This window comes from Podarcis liolepis (genome assembly GCF_965112155.1).
Source record: "Podarcis liolepis genome assembly, chromosome: 9".
NCBI lineage: Eukaryota > Metazoa > Chordata > Lepidosauria > Squamata > Lacertidae > Podarcis > Podarcis liolepis.
The window spans coordinates 54428225-54449952 of record NC_139564.1 but is presented as its reverse complement, the minus strand read 5'-3'; the positions used below and the strand labels follow the sequence as shown (position 1 = coordinate 54449952).

The 21728-nt window shown below is 46.3% G+C and overlaps 1 protein-coding gene across 1 annotated transcript in view; it reads left to right on the top strand.

Moving 5' to 3' along the window:
• Positions 1–21272, top strand: part of KDR (kinase insert domain receptor) — a 50127-nt gene extending 28855 nt beyond the window's left edge. Inside the window, exons 16-30 of the mRNA XM_083459748.1 lie at positions 963–1069; positions 1520–1655; positions 3291–3395; positions 5133–5246; positions 6377–6465; positions 7728–7872; positions 8295–8395; positions 9774–9896; positions 10015–10126; positions 11417–11516; positions 12371–12476; positions 12594–12745; positions 18858–18957; positions 19039–19127; positions 19925–21272. Of these exons, the coding sequence (XP_083315874.1) occupies positions 963–1069; positions 1520–1655; positions 3291–3395; positions 5133–5246; positions 6377–6465; positions 7728–7872; positions 8295–8395; positions 9774–9896; positions 10015–10126; positions 11417–11516; positions 12371–12476; positions 12594–12745; positions 18858–18957; positions 19039–19127; positions 19925–20138 (1793 nt within the window). The 3' untranslated portion in view covers positions 20139–21272. The remainder of the gene's footprint in view (positions 1–962; positions 1070–1519; positions 1656–3290; positions 3396–5132; positions 5247–6376; positions 6466–7727; positions 7873–8294; positions 8396–9773; positions 9897–10014; positions 10127–11416; positions 11517–12370; positions 12477–12593; positions 12746–18857; positions 18958–19038; positions 19128–19924) is intronic.
• Positions 21273–21728: the final 456 nt, after the last annotated feature.

Sequence of the window (21728 nt, the reverse complement as noted above, 5' to 3'; positions counted from 1 at the left end):
AAATTCACTTCAGTTTGCATTTAAAAAAGCAAACTTAGCCAATTTGCACTTTCCAAAACACAGCCATCCTTCAATATTTTTCAATATTTCTGAATTTTGCCATGCAGTTCTCCAGCCAAGTAATGGTGACAAAAACCACATGTATAAAGTGTACATTTAAATGCATGTGTTGGTGAAAGCAAATGCATTTTATTACAAGAGATTCCTTGCAGAAATGTGTGTATAATTGTCAAAAATGTGTTAGGAGAATTCACACTGAAATGTTGAGAAATTCATGGAGAATTTTTCAAAAAATAAAAAAAAGCAAATTGATGCAGAAGTGTGGAAAACTAAATTTTAAGATAATAAAAATGAGAAACTGAGAGACCTGAAACAAACAAATTTGTTCATCCCTGCTTATTAGTTACCCAACATTTCTTGATATTATACTGCTTGTTGGCTTCTATCCATTCAGAGCAGTATAAATACTGGAAATACTGGAAATACTGGAAATTTTGGAAAATTTATCTGGAGACAAAAGGCACAATCCTACAAAATTAAAGCACTTTTAAAATCCCAGGGCTTTCTGCAGGAACATATGATTACACCTAAAAGTGCTTAACTTTGACTGGATCTGCTCAGTTCTTTACTCCCTGCTGGGAGACCAATATTACCACATACCAGTGTGCACAACTTGGTTTATTTCACAGAGTGAGGAGATGAATCAATCAGAGAATGCCTTGACTGACCAGTATTATGGACTGCTCTTGGGTGAATTCACCTCGAGTTCCAGTGGAGGGATTTGTGCTGTGTACTGAAGTGTCCTACATACACTTTCCCTTTAACACATTTTTGTCTTCGTTGACTTGCTACGTGTTGGACTCCTAACATTTTTGTTCTCAGACAAGGAACCTCTTTCAGTACTTCAGCTGATGACCTGCTCTGGGCTACTATCAATGAACTGTTCGATTGTCTCTTCCCAGGCACTGATGAGAAAACGAACCTCGAGCTCATTATTCTGGTTGGAACGGCGGTAATTGCCATGTTCTTCTGGTTGCTCCTCGTAATCATTCTCCGGACCGTTAAGCGGGTAATGAAACCATTCTCCCACTGTCCCATCGGCATCAATCTTGCATGGCAAATGAAAACTGATGGGGACTCTTTTGTGTTGTTTCTTGCATTGTCTTTAAATCAACAGCCGCATTTTTTCCTCTTGGTACCATCACATTCTTTCCTGGAATTTGAGGGCACATAAATTGTGCTTTTTAATTGACCAGGCATTTGGTGGAGGGGAAAAAAAAGAAGAAGAAGACCTTTTCCAGAAATTAATAAAGCAAGTAATTAACAATGATTTGTGGGCACATGCCCTGCGATGTTTCTGGGGGGAAACTGCATACTTGCATTCCTGTGGACAAAAAAACAAAACAAAAAAAAAGTTCCAGACATCCATAATGCCAGTAAATGTGACCCACCGCTCATTGCCCAAGCAGTAAGGATAATTGTGTTTAATTTGCACGACTACTGCTTTTATTTTTTTCAGGCCAATGGAGGAGAACTAAAGACTGGCTACCTATCTATCATCATGGATCCTGATGAAGTCCCTATGGATGAACAATGTGAACGTCTCCCTTACGATGCCAACACATGGGAATTCCCCAGAGATAGGCTAAAGCTAGGTGGGTCTCGTTACAAATGAGCAAGTGAAATGTCCCTCTAAACTTGAAATCAGAGGCTGCTTTAATTAAGTGCTGGTTTTGGAAATGCGTGATAGAATCATAGAATTGTATAGGAAGAGACCCTGAGGATCATTTAGCCCAACCCCTTGCAATTCAGGAATACAGAACTTGTCCTATACGGGGATCGAACCTGCAACCTTGGCACCACACTCTACATCTGAGCTATCCTAATATCTAATATGGAGGTCATTGTGTGCTCTGATTGGAGCTTGGAACTCCTGGTTCACTATCCACTGGAGAGTACCATGTATGCGCTAAAACTTTCAGGTTTGCAAGAAATACCTAGAGTGGAGTTGGAATTTCCCAGGAGATTCATTATTTAATTTCATAACCAGACCTCAGCACTGGATTCCAACCAATCTTGGGAACACAAGATTTTTTGTAATTTTTTAAGAAGGAGTAATCATAAGTGTATGCAAAGTAACACTCCATTGTCACAGAGTGTCTACATCATAGTGGCCCACTTCCTGGGCAATGAAACAGTGCTTACAAATGAGAGGGCCTAGTTTCCCTGATTCTGTTGAACTGTGCTGCCTACTGTTCTCCAGTTCAACAGCCTAGAGACAAAATCACTTGAGCCCAGTGGTGCCCAAACTTTTTTTTTTATCATAGTCTTGGCAGACCACATAATGATTTTTCTGCCTTTTGTAGCAGTTGCAATACAATGCTGTTTGATTTTTTAAAAATTGCATTTTTACGGCTGCTTTTATGTATTGGATGTTTTGTGTTATAATTTGAATTCCATGGATTTCAAGTTGTATGCATTAAAATTCAAGAAATAAAAGAAGCAATAGAAATACAATTAAAAATCAATAGGAGCAGTGCTCCCCCCCAGGGGGTACTCAAGGGTACACAGTCTCTCTTTTCGGTTAAAAAGTGTGAAATTTACTGTAACAACTTCACAGTGAGTACCGGCACCTCCTTTTCTAGGAAGCAAAGCACTGAATATGAGCATTTAATTTACTAGGTGTGCCATCTTCTCTCTATAACCGCAAAGCCCTAGACAGGTCAAGGGCTACCTCTAAATGAAGCTTGCAGACCATTGGTGGTGTAGTGGTTAAGAGTGGCAGACTCGTAATCTGGTGAACCGGGTTCGCGTCTCCGCTCCTCCACATGCAGCTGCTGGGTGACCTTGGGCTAGTCACACCTCTTTGAAGTCTCTCAGCCCCACTCACCTCACAGAGTGTTTGTTGTGGGGGAGGAAGGGAAAGGAGAATGTTAGCCGCTTTGAGACTCCTTCGGGTAGTGATAAAGCAGGACATCAAATCCAAACTCTTCTTGGTGGACCACAGACCACAATTAGGAACCCTGTGCTCTAGACTTCTTGTTTTGATGCCATTATGCCATTTCCAGAAACGTTGGTCGACACTGAGGTATATGTTTTGCTGTAACACAACATGTGAGGAGGCAGGATTCTGCTTTTATGTTTGCTCCCTTTATAGCTGTGGTGCTCTCTGCCTTCATTGCGGCGCGATCCACCAGCCTTGTTTGCTAAATACGTAGCCAGCTCCCTTCAATTGCTTGGACAGTAGAAATATTTTAAAAAATTATCTTTTTGTTTAATTTTGTCTCCAGGTAAGCCGCTTGGTCGGGGAGCCTTTGGCCAAGTGATTGAAGCAGATGCATTTGGAATTGATAAAATGACTACCTGCCGGACTGTTGCAGTCAAAATGCTTAAAGGTGAGGCTCGAGAACTAAAATTCACCTATGAAGGATGTTCCGGGCAATCAGCATTTGTTGATGACATTGTAAGACCTCAATTGGTTGTAGCTATTGGATATAGCTACAAGATATAAACTGGCCAGTCTTTTCTCACTTAGCTCAACCTATAGGGTGAGAAGCTTTCATAACAGTAATAGAATATTGGGAGAGTACAGTATATTCATTTTTTATTGTATTAGTTGTTTCCATTAAGCAATGAGTTTCTTTTCCCAGTTTGTTAGATTGTTTGGAACTTGGTTAGATATTTTGAACTCCACACATGCTTTCTGCCCACTGTTTATGCCAGGCTTCCTCAGCCTCGGCCCTCCAGATGTTTTTGGCCTACAACTCCCACGATCCCTAGCTAGCAGGACCAGTGGTCAGGGATGATGGGAATTGTAGTCTCAAAACATCTGGAGGACCGAGATTGAGGAAGCCTGGTTTATGCCTATTCTCTATTAAATTTTCATTAAGCACATTAAATGCACTATGCTTTCTTTGTTAAACTAAGATGAAATACCATCTTGCTCCCTCTTGTGGCTTCCTTCAAGCAAGGAGCCGACCCTCACAGTAGCTCTGTCGAAGAGCATCTGCTTTGCATTCAGAAACAGTGGCACAGCATGAGGGAGGGGCAGGGGGGGTCATGGGCCCGGGTGCAAATTTCTGAGGGGGTACAACCAGGTGCCCTCATGACAGAGTCCCTCACCGAGACTGGAGCTGCCCAGAGGCAAGCTGTGCCTGAGCTGGGTCTTTGGAGCTGGGATGTCTCCTCCTCCTCCTCCTCCTCGTGGCCAGAAAAGGGATGCCTGCATGTGACCCGCCCCATGGCTGGCTGAGAGGGAGTGAGGAAGGAAGAGGAAGGCGGGAAAGCACTGTCAGAGCCATGTGCATTGCCCAGAGCACCTTGTGGCAAGGGCAGGAGGATAAGGCAACACAGCGGCGCTCTTGTTTTCGCATTTCTTTGCCTTATCTCTGCTCCAGGTTGGGGCTAGTTTGCAAGGAGAAGCGCACTTGATTAGATGCTGGCTGGCGAAGGGACTGGCCACTGCCTAGTCCACCAGGGGGTGCAACACTTGCCCTGCCCTGAGGCGCCGGTAACCCACGCTATGCCCCTGTTCAGGAAGTCCCAGGTTCCGTCCCCTACATCTCCAGGTTGGGCTTTGAAAGACTCCTCTCTAAAATTATAGAGCCATTGTTGTTGTTGTTGTTTAGTCATTTAGTTGTGTCCGACTCTTCGTGACCCCATGGACCAGAGCACGCCAGGCCCTCCTGTCTTCCACTGCCTCCTGCAGTTTGGTCAGACTCATGCTGGTAGCTTCGAGAACACTGTCCAACCATCTCACCCTCTGTCGTCCCCTTCTCCTTGTGCCCTCCATCTTTCCCAACATCAGGGTCTTTTCCAGGGAAAAGAGGGAACAGAGCCACTATTTTCCAGGGAAATAGAGCCACTAGCAGTCAATATATAAACAACACAGAGCTACATGGACCAGTGGTCTGATTTGATATAAGGCACCTTCTTAAGTTCATAGAAACGCTTTAATGAACATAGGCTTTAAGTTTGATCATGCAATATTTTGCTCACTTGTAATAAAGAAGCCACACGGACCTGTTGGATTGTGTGGTCCCTTCCCATCCTACTTGGAAGGAAGATGGCAAGTGGACCTTTATTGCTACTCTATAGACAGGACAATATCTACCTTTCTTTTTCATTTATAGAGGGTGCAACACACAGTGAACATAGGGCACTGATGTCGGAGCTCAAAATCCTCATTCATATTGGGCATCATCTCAACGTGGTCAATTTACTTGGGGCCTGTACAAAGCCGGGAGGTAAGTGTTGCTTTTTGTTACTTTGTGGAGAGGGCATAGCTCAGTGGTGCTCACTGCTTTACCCCCCAGAGTCTGCCATTAATGGGTTTCAAGCAGCTAGGCCTGCTAGACAGACTAGAGAGACTTCTGTCTACAATCTGGAGATCAGCAATCAAGAAACAAAAGCCACAAAAATAGGTGTAACAAAAATAGACACAGCGTTTCATAAAACAGCAATGCAAACAACAGCAAACCAGAGCTTTCCTTCCTTGGTTGCAATGTGTATGTGGGGTAGTGTTCCTTTCTGTGCATCCTTAGAAAGCCACTGCCGGCTGGGGAAAAAATGCATTCACCCTGCCCATTCCTGGTCTGTTTTATGGCAAAGCTAGGCCTTATTGCAGCAAATGCATGAACCCAGTTTCTCATTGGCTGAAATAATGGTGAAAAGTGGAAGCTAAGTTTCAGATTCAGGAGGGGAAGTTTCACTAGGCAAAGAACCTATTGATTCTTTGTGCCTTTGAGGTATTTAACTTTAAAAAGAAGCTCTAGGTTGAGCAAGATACAATGGAGATTTATAGAATTCCGCAGAATTATGCTTGGTCTATTGATTTACCCTCCCATTTTAATGCTGAATATTTTGCTACTGGGTTGTTGTTTTTTGCACTTTTATACCTTTTTCTCACTGTTTTATTATTATTAGTTTCTGGTAAGCTAATCAGTGTCTTTCCGGTGGGGATCAAATATTTAAAATACTTACAAAAACGTTGCATGGGAAAGTGAGAGCAACTATATAATAAAACATGTCCAGAGGAGGCCTGCACAATTTGACACCTACCAAACGAAACGAAAGGCAAGAACAGATATTTTCATTGATCCCTGGTGCATTTTCAGTGATGGTAAGGAGGGCTTCATTCTGCTTCCTGGACCACACATTTAACAGGTGTGATATGGAGCAGGGGTGAGGAACTCCAGATGTTGCAGGACTCCAACTCCCGTCTCTCTGAGCATTGACCATCCTGCTTGGAGCCAATGGGATTTAGAGTTCAGCAACATCTGGAGGGCCACAGGTTAGCCACGCCTGATATAGGCAGTTGCTAGAGGAAAGGCTACGAGAAAGTCCTCTAAATCTTGTTCTCATTTTGTTCCTTTAGGGCCACTCATGGTGATTGTTGAATACTGCAAGTTTGGAAATCTGTCGGTGTACTTGAGAAGCAAGCGGAATGATTTTGTTCCATACAAGGTGAGGCCTGCATAAAATGTAGGGGGAAGGATGCCCTGCTTTTCAGTTTTAAGATCCTTTTGACTTCTCTACTGTGAGATCTTTTGGATGTGAATAGGAGTGAAAATAACTGGATAAATGCAATGATATTTGGAATGCAGTTATGAAAAGACAATTATAAAAATTATAATGTCACATTAGTAATTTTTCATTAGTTGGAAAAACTATTACTTATATACCTATATTTTGCATTGTGTCACAATTTCAAGTATTCTTTTTGTTTGGTTTTGGTTTTTTGCTTTCATTTTTGTCTGTTACTTTATTTTCTCATTGAAAATTTTCAATGAAATATAAATATTTTTAAAAAGGAGTTAAAATAACCATTTAACATTTCTAAGTGAAACCTACACTTCTGTAGGCTGTATCATGGCCAACATGGGTTTATACCTTCCTTAACACTTTACGTTTGCAATTACTGTGTGGACATTTCCATTATTCTCATGGTAGATTACTAAATTATACTCTGTTATATCATTAGGAAACCCTGATGTATACTGTGTTCTAGGAGGCTTAGTTTGGTCAGAATCGAGTATACAGTTCCAGAGTTAACACTCAATACATTACTTCTGGTAAATGAGCTGCCATAGCTGCTAGAGGGCCTTGGAAATTTGTGCTTTGGGTTTTTAAGACTCGTCTACCCGTGTACTATCTGAAACCAAAGAGGCGCGTTGGTTGCCAGATGTGAAATATATTGGCATTATTTTCAGCTCTCCTACATCACTGCTCATCCATAAAAGATAAAGGGACCCCTGACCATTAGGTCCAGTCGTGGCCGACTCTGGGGTTGCGGCGCTCATCTCGCTTTATGGGCCGAGGGAGCTGGCCAGCATGACTAAGTCGCTTCTGGCGAACCAGAGCAGCGCACGGAAACACCTTTCCGCCGGAGCGGTTCCTATTTATCTACTTGCACTTTGACATGCTTTCGAACTGCTAGGTTGGCAGGAGCAGGGACCGAGCAACGGGAGCTCACTCCGTTGCGGCGATTCGAACCGCCGACCTTCTGATCGGCAAGTCCTAGGCTCTGTGGTTTAACCCACAGCGCCACCCACGTCCCTTCTGCTCATCCATATTCCCTTTCTAATAAGGTGTGAGTTTTCACCCCTTTATTTTCTGTCATGATAGAATAATGCAAGTTCTGTTATCTCCCTCCTTTCTTCTTTCTTTCTTTCTTTCTTTCTTTCTTTCTTTCTTTCTTTCTTTCTTTCTTTCTTTCAACTTTGTAGGCCGATCATGCTCGGTACAGGCAGGGAAATGGTGAAGTCTCTGCAGACCCAAAGAAACGCCTGGACAGCATTGCAAGCAGCCAGAGCTCAGCCAGTTCCGGCTTTGGAGAGGAGCGATCTCTCTGCGATTTAGAAGAGGGGGATGGTGGGTTTTCGTCTTACGTCATTATCCATGGCTTTAGAATATTGAGATCAAAGTGTGTTTCCTTGGCTTCCCCATTCTTATAGGATTAGGTGTTCCTGTACCATTCGCTGATAATTCGCTGACAATTTATGAATGTATTTTAAAATAAAATATGTATTTTGTATCTAAAATACACATGTTATATCCTTCATTGTGCAGCTGTTGGTGCAGTATGGAAGTTTCCTTTAACAATATGGCATTCTAACTTGCTTTTCCATGCTGAATCACTGAGGGTAACTACCACTGCACAGCTCCAAGCATCCCTATACCTGGAAGCCAGAAATGAAGGAAGGATGGGGTTTCTGTATACTAAGTGTTACCTAGTGCTAATCAGGATGTGCAGTGTATGATGCATTTATATACACTGACCTTTCTCTTTGCAGCAACATCTGAAGATCCTTGCAAGAACCCATTAAGCCTGGAGGACCTCATCTGCTATAGCTTCCAGGTGGCCCGGGGGATGGAATTCCTGGCCTCGCGGAAAGTAAGGCATTCCTCTTGGGGGGAAATGACATTTGTCGGATGACTGCATGGCACTGGAAACGATTGTGATAAGGATAGTGCCAGAGTTCACTCAACGTTGCTATACACTCTGATTTAAAGCAGTTGATATTGTAAAGTTCTTTGCTAAAGATGTCAGCACTTGTAAATTCACCTGTCACCAGGCATACACTGGCCTTTAATTCAGAGTTTTTTAAGTGCCTTACAACAGGGATTTCCAAACCGTTGTCTGAGGACGTGGTCCATGAGCTTCATCCATCAGCTCTGCAGCATGTCTGTGGATTTATGGTTAAAGATGGGGAGATGGCAAATCTCTCACTTCAAATACTCATACTGATTTTTGTTGTTGTTGCTGCTGCTTTTATTTCTTTATGTTTTATTGTATTGTGGTTTGAATCCTACGGAATTCAAATTGTAATACAATAAAATACAGTATATAAGAAATAAAAGAAGCTATAAAATTCAGTTTTTAAAAAATCGTACAGCATCTAATGCAGAACATTACAATTGCTAAAATAGTCAGAAAAATCATTAAGACTCTCAACAATTTTCAAGTGGTCAGTGGGGTGGGGTGATGTAAGCCATGGTTCTCAAACACACATCATCTGTAAAATACAGTGGCACCTTGGTTTAAGAACAGCTTAGTTTATGAACAACTTGGATGAAGAATGCTGCAAACCCAATGTTTTGGTTTGTGAACTTTGCCTTGGAAGCAGAACATGTTCCACTTCCTGTTGTAAACTGAGTCCCCCGCTGCTGTGGGAAAGCACGCCTTGGTTTAAGAACGCTTTGGTTTAAGAATGGACTTCCGGAACAGATTAAGTTCGTAAGCCAAGGTACCACTGTATACTGGATTCACCAAGAAACACACCTTCAAAACAAAACAATTAGCTCCACTGCAGTGAGAGCCAGCATCTAATGTTCTACTCCACAGAGAAGTTGTTGGTAGAGGTCTCTGTATGTGTGGAGAAGGGAGAGTCCAGGTGGAGCAGGCTCTGAAGTCTTCTTGGTCTGTCTCTCTTGCCATGCCTACCCCATAATTTCGACCTGTTTGTGTTGCATGTACTATACCTCCACAGTTGGTACTGCTTGTTTGAAAGCGTTCTCATGTCAAGTCTTCCCACACATGGAAGGTCTATGGATGTGTTTTCAAATATTTATCTTCTCTCATTTATCTTCTAAGGCAGTGCAAAAGACTGTGTCTCAGCATGAACTCTGAGTTTCATTTAAGCCTTATTGGGACATTCATTTTAATAACCCACAAAATGCTGAGCCTTGCAAGGAAGATACCAATTAAGACAAGGTTAACAAAGCTCTTTGGAACAACCCAAATAACAGGCCCATTGTTCCTCTCCTTGCAGTGTATCCACAGAGATCTGGCAGCTCGCAATATCCTCTTATCGGAGAACAACGTGGTCAAAATTTGTGATTTTGGATTGGCCCGAGATATCTACAAAGATCCAGATTATGTCAGGAAGGGAGATGTAAGTTTCCGAAGTCTCCGAAATAGTGGGACGTTTACTTGGAAAAGATATTAACAATGACATTGAGGCATATATTTAATGCTTCCTTTTGTCTATTGCTTTGCTAATAAACATTTAGGCTAGACTACCCCTAAAGTGGATGGCACCGGAAACCATATTTGACAGAGTATACACCATTCAAAGTGATGTTTGGTCCTTTGGTGTACTGCTGTGGGAGATATTTTCCTTAGGTAAGTCACATTACTTTGGGTACCCAGGGTGAAATCCCATGGGCCTTGGGTGGGCATCTCATGGGCCATAGGATGTCCCCAACATCAGAGGCAGAACCCTGACTTCTGAGAGGGAGATCCTGCAAACCAGGTGTCAGAACTCCAGTGTCAGAAGTGCCAAAAAATGTTTGTTGAGGTGGTTCAGGGTCATTCGAAGGAGAGCACATGAAAATGCTTGGATTCAGAGCCATTTCAGTTCCCCAACAGGCCAGGGAGACATTTAAACCAGCTTAGCAGCTAAGTCTTTTCTGGTAATTTTTCTACCATTGTTCCCAGTGGGAGAGAAACTGCTCAAAGAAAAACAAAGCAAAAACAGAGCAACATTGGCAAGGCTTTAGATGGCTGGTTAAACTACCTTTGCATCCCTTCCCTCCTTTCCCATAGGATTTCATGGTATACTTCTCACATTTTGATAACAGAGTTAATGAATGCAATCTCCTTTAGATGCCTATCCATGTCTCCATAACTTGCAGGCAAACTAGTTCATGTTTTTCAGTTACAGAATAGAAAATGTATTTGTAGTCTGCACTCTGTTAGTCCTCAGTGAGAAAGCAAGATGGGGATATAGAGTGGGCTTTAAATGAGCTTTACCAATATTCCATATTCTTTTTAATCAAGATAAATAATTGCTTATAATCTTGCTCTAATAAAACATAAATGTATTCTCTATGGATAAGCAGTTGTATAATTTTCTTGATGTGCCCAATCTATCTCAAGGAAACTTTGCCACTGCAGTTCTTAACAGGTCTCACTTCTGGCAATAAGCATCCTTTTCCTGGTTGGAAATTGGATAGTTTTCATTGATGGTGATTTACTGTTGTTATTAGTAACATGATGAGGATGATGATTGGTTGAATTTATATACCACTCTGTACCCGGAGGTCTCAGGACGGTTCTCTGTTTGATGATGATAAGGATGGTGACACTCCTCAAATTTTACTTAATCTCATCCCCCTTCTTTTCCTTGCAAATGAAAATTTTCAAATTAATAATAATAATAATGAAAAATGAGAGCTTGGCAATATGAAATTCAGATCAAATATCTGCACATCTCAGGAACATTCTATGACTGTTGTTCATGCAAACAGTCATTTTATTTCCCTGTCCAATGTAAGTGAGTCTCTCTAGATCCAGTCTAATTGAGTTTCTATCATTTTAGTTAGCTCTTATTTCAGTGAATTGACATATATTCCGCTGAAAATCAACAGCAGCATCTTAAGCACCTTACTAAAAGGAAATCTGTCATTTCAGGAGCCTCGCCATACCCTGGTGTCAAGATTGATGAGGAGTTCTGCAGAAGACTGAAAGAGGGAACAAGGATGAGGGCGCCAGACTATACAACACCTGAAATGTAAGAATTTTTACTGATGCAAACATGCCTTGTCTAAGAAATGGATAATTTACTTAGGAGAGGGTCAGGAAAAAAAAAATCTCATTCTAATTCAGCCACTAGTGCCCAGTGGACTCTTTTACTAATGGCAGGGAGGAAGGAAGCGCAATAAGTCAAATATTTGGTCACAGTCAGCTCATACATTTAAAGAACATTCAGGGCATATTTATAGCACATGTCTTTGCCCAAAGCATCCTGGGAACTGCAGTTTACTCCTCACAGACCTACAATTCCTAGCACCCTCAACAAACTACAGTTCCCAGGATTCTTTGCGGGAGGCCGTGTCCTTTAAATGTACTTTAATAGTGAAAATGTGACTTTTCTCTTGTTCTGGCAGTACAGTATTGACCAGCTTGTTGCTCTTAGCTATTACCTACCACTATGGGACGCAGGTGGCGCTGTGGGTTAAACCACAGAGCCTAGGACTTGCTGATCAGAAGGTCAGCGGTACGAATCCCTGCGACGGGGTGAGCTGCCGTTGCTTGGTCCCAGCTCCTGCCAACCTAGCACTTCGAAAGCACGTCAAAGTGCAAGTAGATAAATAGGTACCGCTCCAGCGGGAAGGTAAACGGCGTTTCCGTGCGCTGCTCTGGTTCGCCAGAAGTGGCTTAGTTATGCTGGCCACATGACCCGGAAGCTGTACACTGGCTCCCTCGGCCAATAAAGCGAGATGAGCACCACAACCCCAGAGTTGGTCACAGCTGGACCTAATGGTCAGGGGTCCCTTTACCTTTACCACTAAGAAGCAGAATATGATCTTGTCCTGGGGCATATTTTGCTTTGTAACACTGCTACCGTTCTCTTATATCTCTCAGGTATCAGACAATGTTGGACTGCTGGCATGGGGAACCCAAACAAAGGCCCACCTTTTCAGATTTGGTGGAACATCTGGGAAACGTATTGCAAGCAAATGTCCGCCAGGTAAAGTCATGCTCCAAAAACTACTGTAAACTCCCTGGGGGGGGGGGGACATGCCTCCAGCCGCAAATCCTATATATATCTTTAAAAACCCTATTTTTGTCTGTCTTTCTACATCAGGATGGTAAGGACTATATTGTCCTCCCACAAACTCCACTGCTGAACATAGAAGAGGATTCTGGGTTGTCCCTGCCAACCTCACCTGTTTCCTGCAGGGAAGAAGAGGAAGTGTGTGATTCTCAATTCCATTATGACAGCACGTTAGAACTGAGGTTTGTAGCCTAATGAGCATCCCATAGGGACTGCTAGGCATTTCCCTCTCTGCCAGATTTTTCTTTGAAAGTGGGGATTGTGGTGAGCAAGAGGAAGGAGTTTGTGCTGCTGTGTCTTTATATTTAGCCATGTTCACTAGGCTGCAATATTTGTAGAGCAATTCCATACTCTGATTTTGCTGGGACCAGAGGGGTGTGTTGCCGCTACGCCAACGGGGGATGGTCACTGCATCCGGCTCAGGAGGTGAGGAAGGAAGCACCCAAATTGAAAATGTAAAAATGACAGGCATCCACAGAAATGCTGCCCACGGCTCACCAATGATCCCAGGCAGAGGTTCAGACCCCTTAATGCCTCTCAAAAGGAAAGCTTTTGGAGCAAAATTCGGAAGGAAGAAGGGACACAACAAGGCAGCCATATAGCTCCCCGAGTCTTGCAGCCTCCACAGGCAGTCGTCATGCTCAGCGCGGTAGGTGGCTGGAAGAGTATATGTTCTACAAAATGGACGCCCCTGGCTCGAATCCCATACTAGAAAAAATGGGAAGTTCTGCACCTGTGTACCATGCACAGCCTGAGCTAATCAGGATGAGTGCTGCATGGACCTGGTGCTTGTACTGAGCAATCAGATCTTTGGGTCCATCTTCTTGCCCTCATGTGGGATCTAGGGTGGGCCAGCCCCCCCCCTCCTCCTCCTCCTCCTCCTTCTTCTTCTTCTTCTTCACAATTATGCAAAAATAGCATGAATATTTATTATTACTGCTAAAAAAACAGAATTTCAACGTAATTTTCACATAAACATTAAAATGGCCAATGTGGAATTCAATAGACTTAAACTATGTATCCAAGGAAATGTAAACTCCATTAAAAGTTTTCAGAAATGAAAGAATTTGACCCTGCCGCATAAGATCCCAGCAAGCCAAGATAGTCCCCTTAAACAAACAAACAAACTAACAAGGAACTTCAGGATGCTTTTTTATTCATGTGAGAGAAATAATCAGTAAGCATTTGCTAGACTTACTATTCATCTGTAAAGCACCAAAAATTGGCCACACGCTGGACCAACTATTGCCTTAAGTGATGTCCGGTAGAGTACAGTAGTGCCCCGCAAGACGAATGCCTCGCAAGACAAAAAACTCGCTAGACGAAAGGTTTTTTCGTCCGCGATTTGCCTTGCAAGACGAATTCCCCTATGGGCTTGCTTCGCAAGACGAAAGCCCATAGGGAAATCTCCGGGCAAGTCTCCGCCAGCAGCGGCAGAGCTGCCGCTGCTGGCAGAGAGATCCGCGAAGCCTGGGCGCGCTGCGCGCAGGCTTCGGCATGCCGGCAAGTCTCCGCCAGCAGCGGCAGAGCTGCCGCTGCTGGCAGAGAGATCCGCGAAGCCTGGGCGCGCTGCGCTCAGGCTTCGGCATGCCGGCAAGTCTCCGCCAGCAGCGGCAGAGCTGCCGCTGCTGGCAGAGAGATCCGCGAAGCCTGGGCGCGCTGCGCTCAGGCTTCGGGATGCCGGCAAGTCTCCGCCAGCAGCGGCAGAGCTGCCGCTGCTGGCAGAGAGATCCGCGAAGCCTGGGCGCGCTGCGCACAGGCTTCGGGATGCCGGCAAGTCTCCGCCAGCAGCGGCAGAGCTGCCGCTGCTGGCAGAGAGATCCGCGAAGCCTGGGCGCGCTGCGCACAGGCTTCGGGATGCCGGCAAGTCTCCGCCAGCAGCGGCAGAGCTGCCGCTGCTGGCAGAGAGATCCGCGAAGCCTGGGCGCGCTGCGCGCAGGCTTCGGCATGCCGGCAAGTCTCCGCCAGCAGCGGCAGAGCTGCCGCTGCTGGCAGAGAGATCCGCGAAGCCTGGGCGCGCTGCGCTCAGGCTTCGGGATGCCGGCAAGTCTCCGCCAGCAGCGGCAGAGCTGCCGCTGCTGGCAGAGAGATCCGCGAAGCCTGGGCGCGCTGCGCTCAGGCTTCGGGATGCCGGCAAGTCTCCGCCAGCAGCGGCAGAGCTGCCGCTGCTGGCAGAGAGATCCGCGAAGCCTGGGCGCGCTGCGCTCAGGCTTCGGGATGCCGGCAAGTCTCCGCCAGCAGCGGCAGAGCTGCCGCTGCTGGCAGAGAGATCCGCGAAGCCTGGGCGCGCTGCGCTCAGGCTTCGGGATGCCGGCAAGTCTCCGCCAGCAGCGGCAGAGCTGCCGCTGCTGGCAGAGAGATCCGCGAAGCCTGGGCGCGCTGCGCACAGGCTTCGGGATGCCGGCAAGTCTCCGCCAGCAGCGGCAGAGCAGCCGCTGCTGGCAGAGAGATCCGCTGGGAAGGAATCCCTTGGACCCCCGCCGGACTTCAAAAGAGCTTCGGGAAGTCCAGCGGGGGGCCAAGGGATTCCCTCCCAGCCGCCCGCATTTAAAAGCGCTCGGGGGAACACCTGCCCCCGCCGCCCCACTTCGGAAAGCTGTTCCGAAGTGGGGCGGGCAGGCGGGGACACCTGGCCCCGCCGCCCCACTTCGGAAAGCTGTTCCGAAGTGGGGCGGGCAGGCGGGGACACCCGGCCCCGCCGCCCCACTTCGGAAAGCTGTTCCGAAGTGGGGCGGGCAGGCGGGGACACCCGCCCCCGCCGCCCCACTTCGGAAAGCTGTTCCGAAGTGGGGCGGGCGGGCGGGGACACCTGGCCCCGCCGCCCCACTTCGGAAAGCTGTTCCGAAGTGGGGCGGGCAGGCGGGGACACCCGGCCCCGCCGCCCCACTTCGGAAAGCTGTTCCGAAGTGGGGCGGGCGGGCGGGGACACCCGCCCCCGCCGCCCCACTTCGGAAAGCTGTTCCGAAGTGGGGCGGGCGGGCGGGGACACCTGGCCCCGCCGCCCCACTTCGGAAAGCTGTTCCGAAGTGGGGCGGGCAGGCGGGGACACCCGGCCCCGCCGCCCCACTTCGGAAAGCTGTTCCGAAGTGGGGCGGGCGGGCGGGGACACCCGCCCCCGCCGCCCCACTTCGGAAAGCTGTTCCGAAGTGGGGCGGGGGGCGGGGACACCTGGCCCCGCCGCCCCACTTCGGAAAGCTGTTCCGAAGTGGGGCGGGCAGGCGGGGACACCCGGCCCCGCCGCCCCACTTCGGAAAGCTGTTCCGAAGTGGGGCGGGCAGGCGGGGACACCCGGCCCCGCCGCCCCACTTCGGAAAGCTGTTCCGAAGTGGGGCGGGCAGGCGGGGACACCCGGCCCCGCCGCCCCACTTCGGAAAGCTGTTCCGAAGTGGGGCGGGCAGGCGGGGACACCCGGCCCCGCCGCCCCACTTCGGAAAGCTGTTCCGAAGTGGGGCGGGGGGCGGGACACCTGCCCCATCCGCCCCACTTCGGAAAGCTGTTCCGAAGTGGGGCGGGGGGCGGGAACACCTTCTGAAGGCGGGCAGGGGGCGAAAGTCTTTGTCCCCCCTGCCTGCCTTCCCAGGGGCTTTTAAATCGCCCCGGACAGCGGAGAAGTCCTCCGCTGTCCGGAGCGATTTTAAAATGCCGCTCGCCTGTCCCCCCCCCCCCCAGCCTTCAGAAGAGGTCCGGGGACAGACTGTCCCCGGACCTGGTCTGAAGGTGGTTTCCCTAGGAACGCATTAATTGATTTTCAATGCATTCCTATGGGAAACCGTGCATCGCAAGACGAAAAAACCGCAAGACGAAGAGAATTGCGGAACGAATTAATTTCGTCTTGCGAGGCACCACTGTATATGAACCATCCTTACTTTTGAAGGCATTTATTCCCCCCACCCTGCCATCAAGGCCCCAAAATAATATTTTAGCAACGTAAATATGCCATTTGTTCAAATGTTCTGCCTCCTAGAAAGAGCTTTTCCGGTTTATCTGTCAGAGGTGCCATTCTCAGATCACCACCAAATCTGCCGTGGGCAACTTCCATTTTAGGCTACCTATCAGCGTTCAATTTCAGTGCCTTACTTTGGCGATGGAGGTAGCTGTTGGGGCCTCTGCAAGGAGAATATGGATCGCTGATTGTCAGAGCATTGGGAATGCTTCCAGCTCAGATGGTTTTCTTTGGCGAAGGGGCGTTGTGGAATGTTCGGTGCCAACTTCAACAATTCGCTTGGAGGGCGGAGGGTGTGTACGTGAGTTTGCTGAGTCAGCTGCTGCTGCCGTCTCCAGCAGAGTCAGTCCAAATGAAAAGAATTATGAGCGTGACCCAGACTTCTTTGTTAGTTTGCATCTTAAAAATGAGAAAAGATGCTGAAAAACAGTAAGCCACTGAAGTTTATTTTTTTATTTTTAGAAAAGATTGTCTCTTGGGTTTTCTTCAGAAGAACTGCTTTCAGAATCAAAAGTAAAAAAAAAGAGGCTGTTTCATACAGACACTTTGTTCTGTAATCAGTCATGGTTTCCATGCTTGTGGCAGATGGATCACCTGAAATTATTACAGTGGTACCTCTGGTTACGAATGCTTCTGGTTACGAACTCTGCTAACCCGGAATTAGCTGCTCCTGGCTGCGAACTTTGCTCCAGGATGCAAATGGAAATCGTGCGCCAGAGGCTCGCGTGCAGTGGGAGGCCCCATTAGCGAAAGCGTCCCTCAGGATAAGAATGGTTTCAGTTTAAGAACGGACCTCCAAAATGAATTAAGTTCGTAACCAGTGGTACCACTGTATGATTATGATGAAGTGTCTGCCATAAACACAAGCCAGAAGCCTGCCAGCCTCTGCTCAAACCTTACTTACAGACTTGAAGTGGGATGAAAAAAGTTCGCTACAAATGAGTCCAGATCAGTTCAGGTTATCAAAAGCATGGTCAAAGTCATTGGTTGCAGAGAAATACCTCATCAGAACCAAATGCATATTGCTTTCCCTGAACTCATGGAAAGTATTTGGGAGTTCAGGACAACGGCCATTTGTGATCCACCAAAGCAAACTGGGACACAAATTGTTGCTTCACTACTCTCTATCTTTGCATCCTGGGCAGGTAGGCAGGTAGCTGCTGGTGAGCTGCATTTGGCTCAGTGGGTCACAGGTTGTGCTGCCCTGATCTTGGATTATGATACTGAAAAGCTTGAGCAGAGCACTCTTATCAGCTATATCAAAGGTCACCACCATGGTGCCCACAGGCACCAGTGTACCCCACCAATGCCTTCTATGGTGCCTGTTATGTATTCAGTGGTTTGTGTTTGCCTGAGCTTGAGTCTGGACTAAGGATTCTGAGCCCCTGTGTTCTGATTCGATACATGATATCCAATCACAGAACATTTCAGAATTTGGGCCTCTGCCATTGGCCCTTAAACACTGAGTCATGATTCGCTGCTTGGAAGTTGAGACAGCCAATAGCGTTGGGAGTGGGAGTGGCCCAGACCTTCAGAAATCTATATAAGCTGTGGCTTTGCCGCTGTTGTCCAGTTCTGTTAGTTCAATAAAGGTTCTTGCTGTTATCACTGTGTCTTGCCTCGTGGGAACCCACCTACACTTCAGTGCCTGCAAGGGTCTCAGTAAAGTCTCAGTAAATAACCCCTTAGAATCCACAATGTGTGAGATATTGTTTACTCTTCCTCCTCAGTTCCTGTTTGCATTGGTTGGGCCTATGCTCCACCGAACACCCCTTCTTAAACATGCCCACATTTCATTAGATTGCAGGAATTGGCACCCTCCCTTCTATTTTGAACAGAACAGAGGTGCCAAGAGTTGCTTCCTGGGAATGAATGTGATGGTGGCTGATGTCAGTGCCTTTTTCCTGTTGATGGGCAAGTGGGGAGGGATGTCTCCCTCATTTTGTGATTGGTGGAGGTTGGTTGGTCTACTCGGGTGAATGGGGTACTGCCCCACCAACTTCAGTCTGCCCTCAGTTGGCCTCCAACTTACCGCCATCTTCTTTACAGCAACTCAGGGGATGACTCTGCCTATTATTGACTCTGGCTCCACCTGATACTGATATCCCTGCCTTCCACTCTGCCAGGGCCTTTGGCCACCAGCCAACACTGTTTGTGATACTCTTAGGCATGGCAGCCATTTTGTGTTACTTCATGCCCCATGGCAGCTGTTCCATTATGCCACTCCACCATGGCAGCCATTTTGTAATATGCTCTCATAATTACAAAAAGTGCCCATTGGCGCCCCCCTAAACATTAGCAACCCCTGAACTTACAGGAACACTGACAAAGGCAATATATTTGTTTTCCAGTCAGCACCGCAAAGGAAGTAAAAGAAAAAGCCGTCCTGTGAGCGTAAAGACCTTTGAAGACGTTCCTGTAGAACCAACAGTAACAACAGTGGTTCATGACGTAAGTCTTTGATTTTGCTTGTGCTCTTCAGTCCTCATTGCACTTTGCCATCGATTGATCAATTTGACACATGTCTTTCAGGATAATCAGACAGACAGTGGGATGATTCTTGCCTCGGAAGAGCTAAAGGCACTAGAAGATAAATCTAAACAGCTGGTGCTGCCCTTTAGGTAAGAAGGGGCAAGTGAGCAATATGTGTTTGTTTCAGAATGGTTTAGAACAGGAGTGGCCACTTGAAGATTTTATTTTTTGAAAGACTGAAGACAGTACCTACCCACAGACTTACAATCCAAAAGACATGGCCCAGAAGGAAAGAGGGATGGATAGGGAAGAGGTAAACAAGGGAACTCAGGCACCCATACTTAAAAGTTACCTATAGTGACAAACTTCATGTCGGGGAGAAGAGGAGCCAACTGGGAACAGGTATCTCAGCAGGGTCAATGGAGCCTCCCACCCCTCCCAGTGGCTGATGCAATGGTGGTGGGACGCGGGTGGCGCTGTGGTCTAAACCACTGAGCCTCTTGAGCTTGCCAATCAGAAGGTCGGCGGTTCGAATCCCCTTGACAGGGTGAGCTCCCGTTGCTCTGTCCCAGCTCCTGCCAACCTAGCAGTTTGAAAGCACACCAGTGCAAGTAGAGAAATAGGTATCACTGTGGCGGGAAGGTAAACGGTGTTTCCGTGTGCTCTAGCTTCCGTCACAGTGTTCCACTGTGCCAGAAGCGGTTTAATCATGCTGGCCACATGACCCAGAAAGCTGTTTGTGGACAAACGCCGGCTACCTTGGCCTGAAAGCGAGATGAGCGCCGCAACCCCATAGTTGCCTTTGTCTCGATTTAACCGTCCAGGGGTCTTTTACCATTACCATTGGTGGTATATGCTTATCTGCAAAACAAAACAAAAACCGAACTGGGGAGAAAAATTGCAGAGCGTGTTGTGCAATTGCTAATTCTGTATTTTTATTTTGCAGTGGCCTGGTCTCCAGTAAAAGTAATGAGTCTGTTATGTCTGAAGCTTCAGATCCAACAAGTGGCTACCAGTCAGGATATCATTCAGACGATACAGACACCACGGCGTACTGTGGTGAAGAAACAGAACTTTTAACTCTCAGGAAAGATGCTTCTCAGACTTGCAGTGCACTGGCCTATGGCGCTGGGATGCCTCTTAGCTCACCTCCTGCTTAAGAAACTCTCCAAAAGAAGGAATAACTGGAACTTGCACCAAACATGGCCTTTTTCTTGAGCCAGTGGCATGTGATGCCCAAAACATCTACATTCACCGGACTGGAAAGTGTATGTGTTCTTTTACTGCATCTTATTTGATGAGAAGGACCCAAAGTGCTCTGTGGAATACTGGATCCAAACTCATTCTTCAAGAAGCCTATCAGTCACCACCAAGCACTGCTAGGGCTATGCCTGTTTTAGAGTGCCTGGTTACAGTGTTGTGAACTGTGAGGTGTACATGAAGTGGAATATTGATACACTGCATTTCTATGCAATGATGTGAACATGGAATAGTGTTTGGCCAAAACCATTTGGATTTTCCATTTCGCCAGTGCCTTTCTTGTCTTTGGGCATCTGTCTTGCAGGAAGGTGCTATTGCCACTTTGCTGGGCTCGTTGAACTATTTCCATTTATTTCTCTTCAATTAAAGGGGCCTTCAGTCTAAATCTTCCTGGTGGATACTGGCAAAAAGCAGAGGGACTATCCCTCTTACTGAAAGAGGTCCTGTTTTGCTGTGTGGTCCTTGATCAGCTGAGGTTCTATCAGTGAATGGTTCACACTGAAACAGACAGTTCTGTCTTGGCTTGGTCAGTACATATAGGCTCAGCTAACTGACCCTGGAGTTTTACCTTATGTTTTTGTGATCCTTGTTTATTTGGTCGCTCTTGATTTACAGAACTGTGATTCTTGCTGGGGAGAGGGGAAGTTCTGATGTAGTGCCAATGTAGCCCAGCAAATAGCATTATCAGTAAGCTCACATGTATCACAGACATGTTGCATAACTAGCTGCTCAGATTTTGACTACTGCTTTTCAACCTAGGAGCTGTTAGAAAGTTTTCTGTGTGTTTGTATGCCAGAGTTTTTAACACGTGCTGTAAATTACAATATTCCCTTTTTTTTAAAAAAAAAGACATTGTGAAACTATTTTGACTGCTCTTACCTTTTGTATTTTTTTAATTCAATACTTGTATAAAATTTCAAAACTTGGGAAGCTATGAGTTATCAGAAGTGGCACATAGAGTATTTATAGCCTGGTTGCGTAGAAAGAAATGTAATATATTGTTGAAATAAATATATGTTATATATAATGAAAAATGTGCTGTTGGCTTCAAGCATATCTGAAAACTTGTTGTGAATATATATGTGTTAGGGCTGATTCCCAGATTTCTGTTTGTCTTGCCTCATCTTCTTGGTAAATGCTGTAAAATTTGAGAAGACCTGAATTAAAATGCGTGAGAGGCTCACTTTTACATCAGAATCATGGTTGCCTCCAGTGGAGGATAACCATAGAAATATAGAGTTATATGTATTTATACAGTTATATAACCTTATACAGAGTTAGAATATTGGTCCATCTTGCTCTCTACAATGACTGGCATTGGCTCTTCAGGGTTTCAAGATGGAGACATCTACCTGGAGACACCAGGAAATGAAACAAAGACCTTCTACATGCAAACAAGTGTTCTACCACTGAGTTATAGTCCTTCTGCAAGTTTGGGTGTGTGCCAAGCCTCCCAGAAAAAGAGAGGGCCCACTGCTGTAACGGTGCTG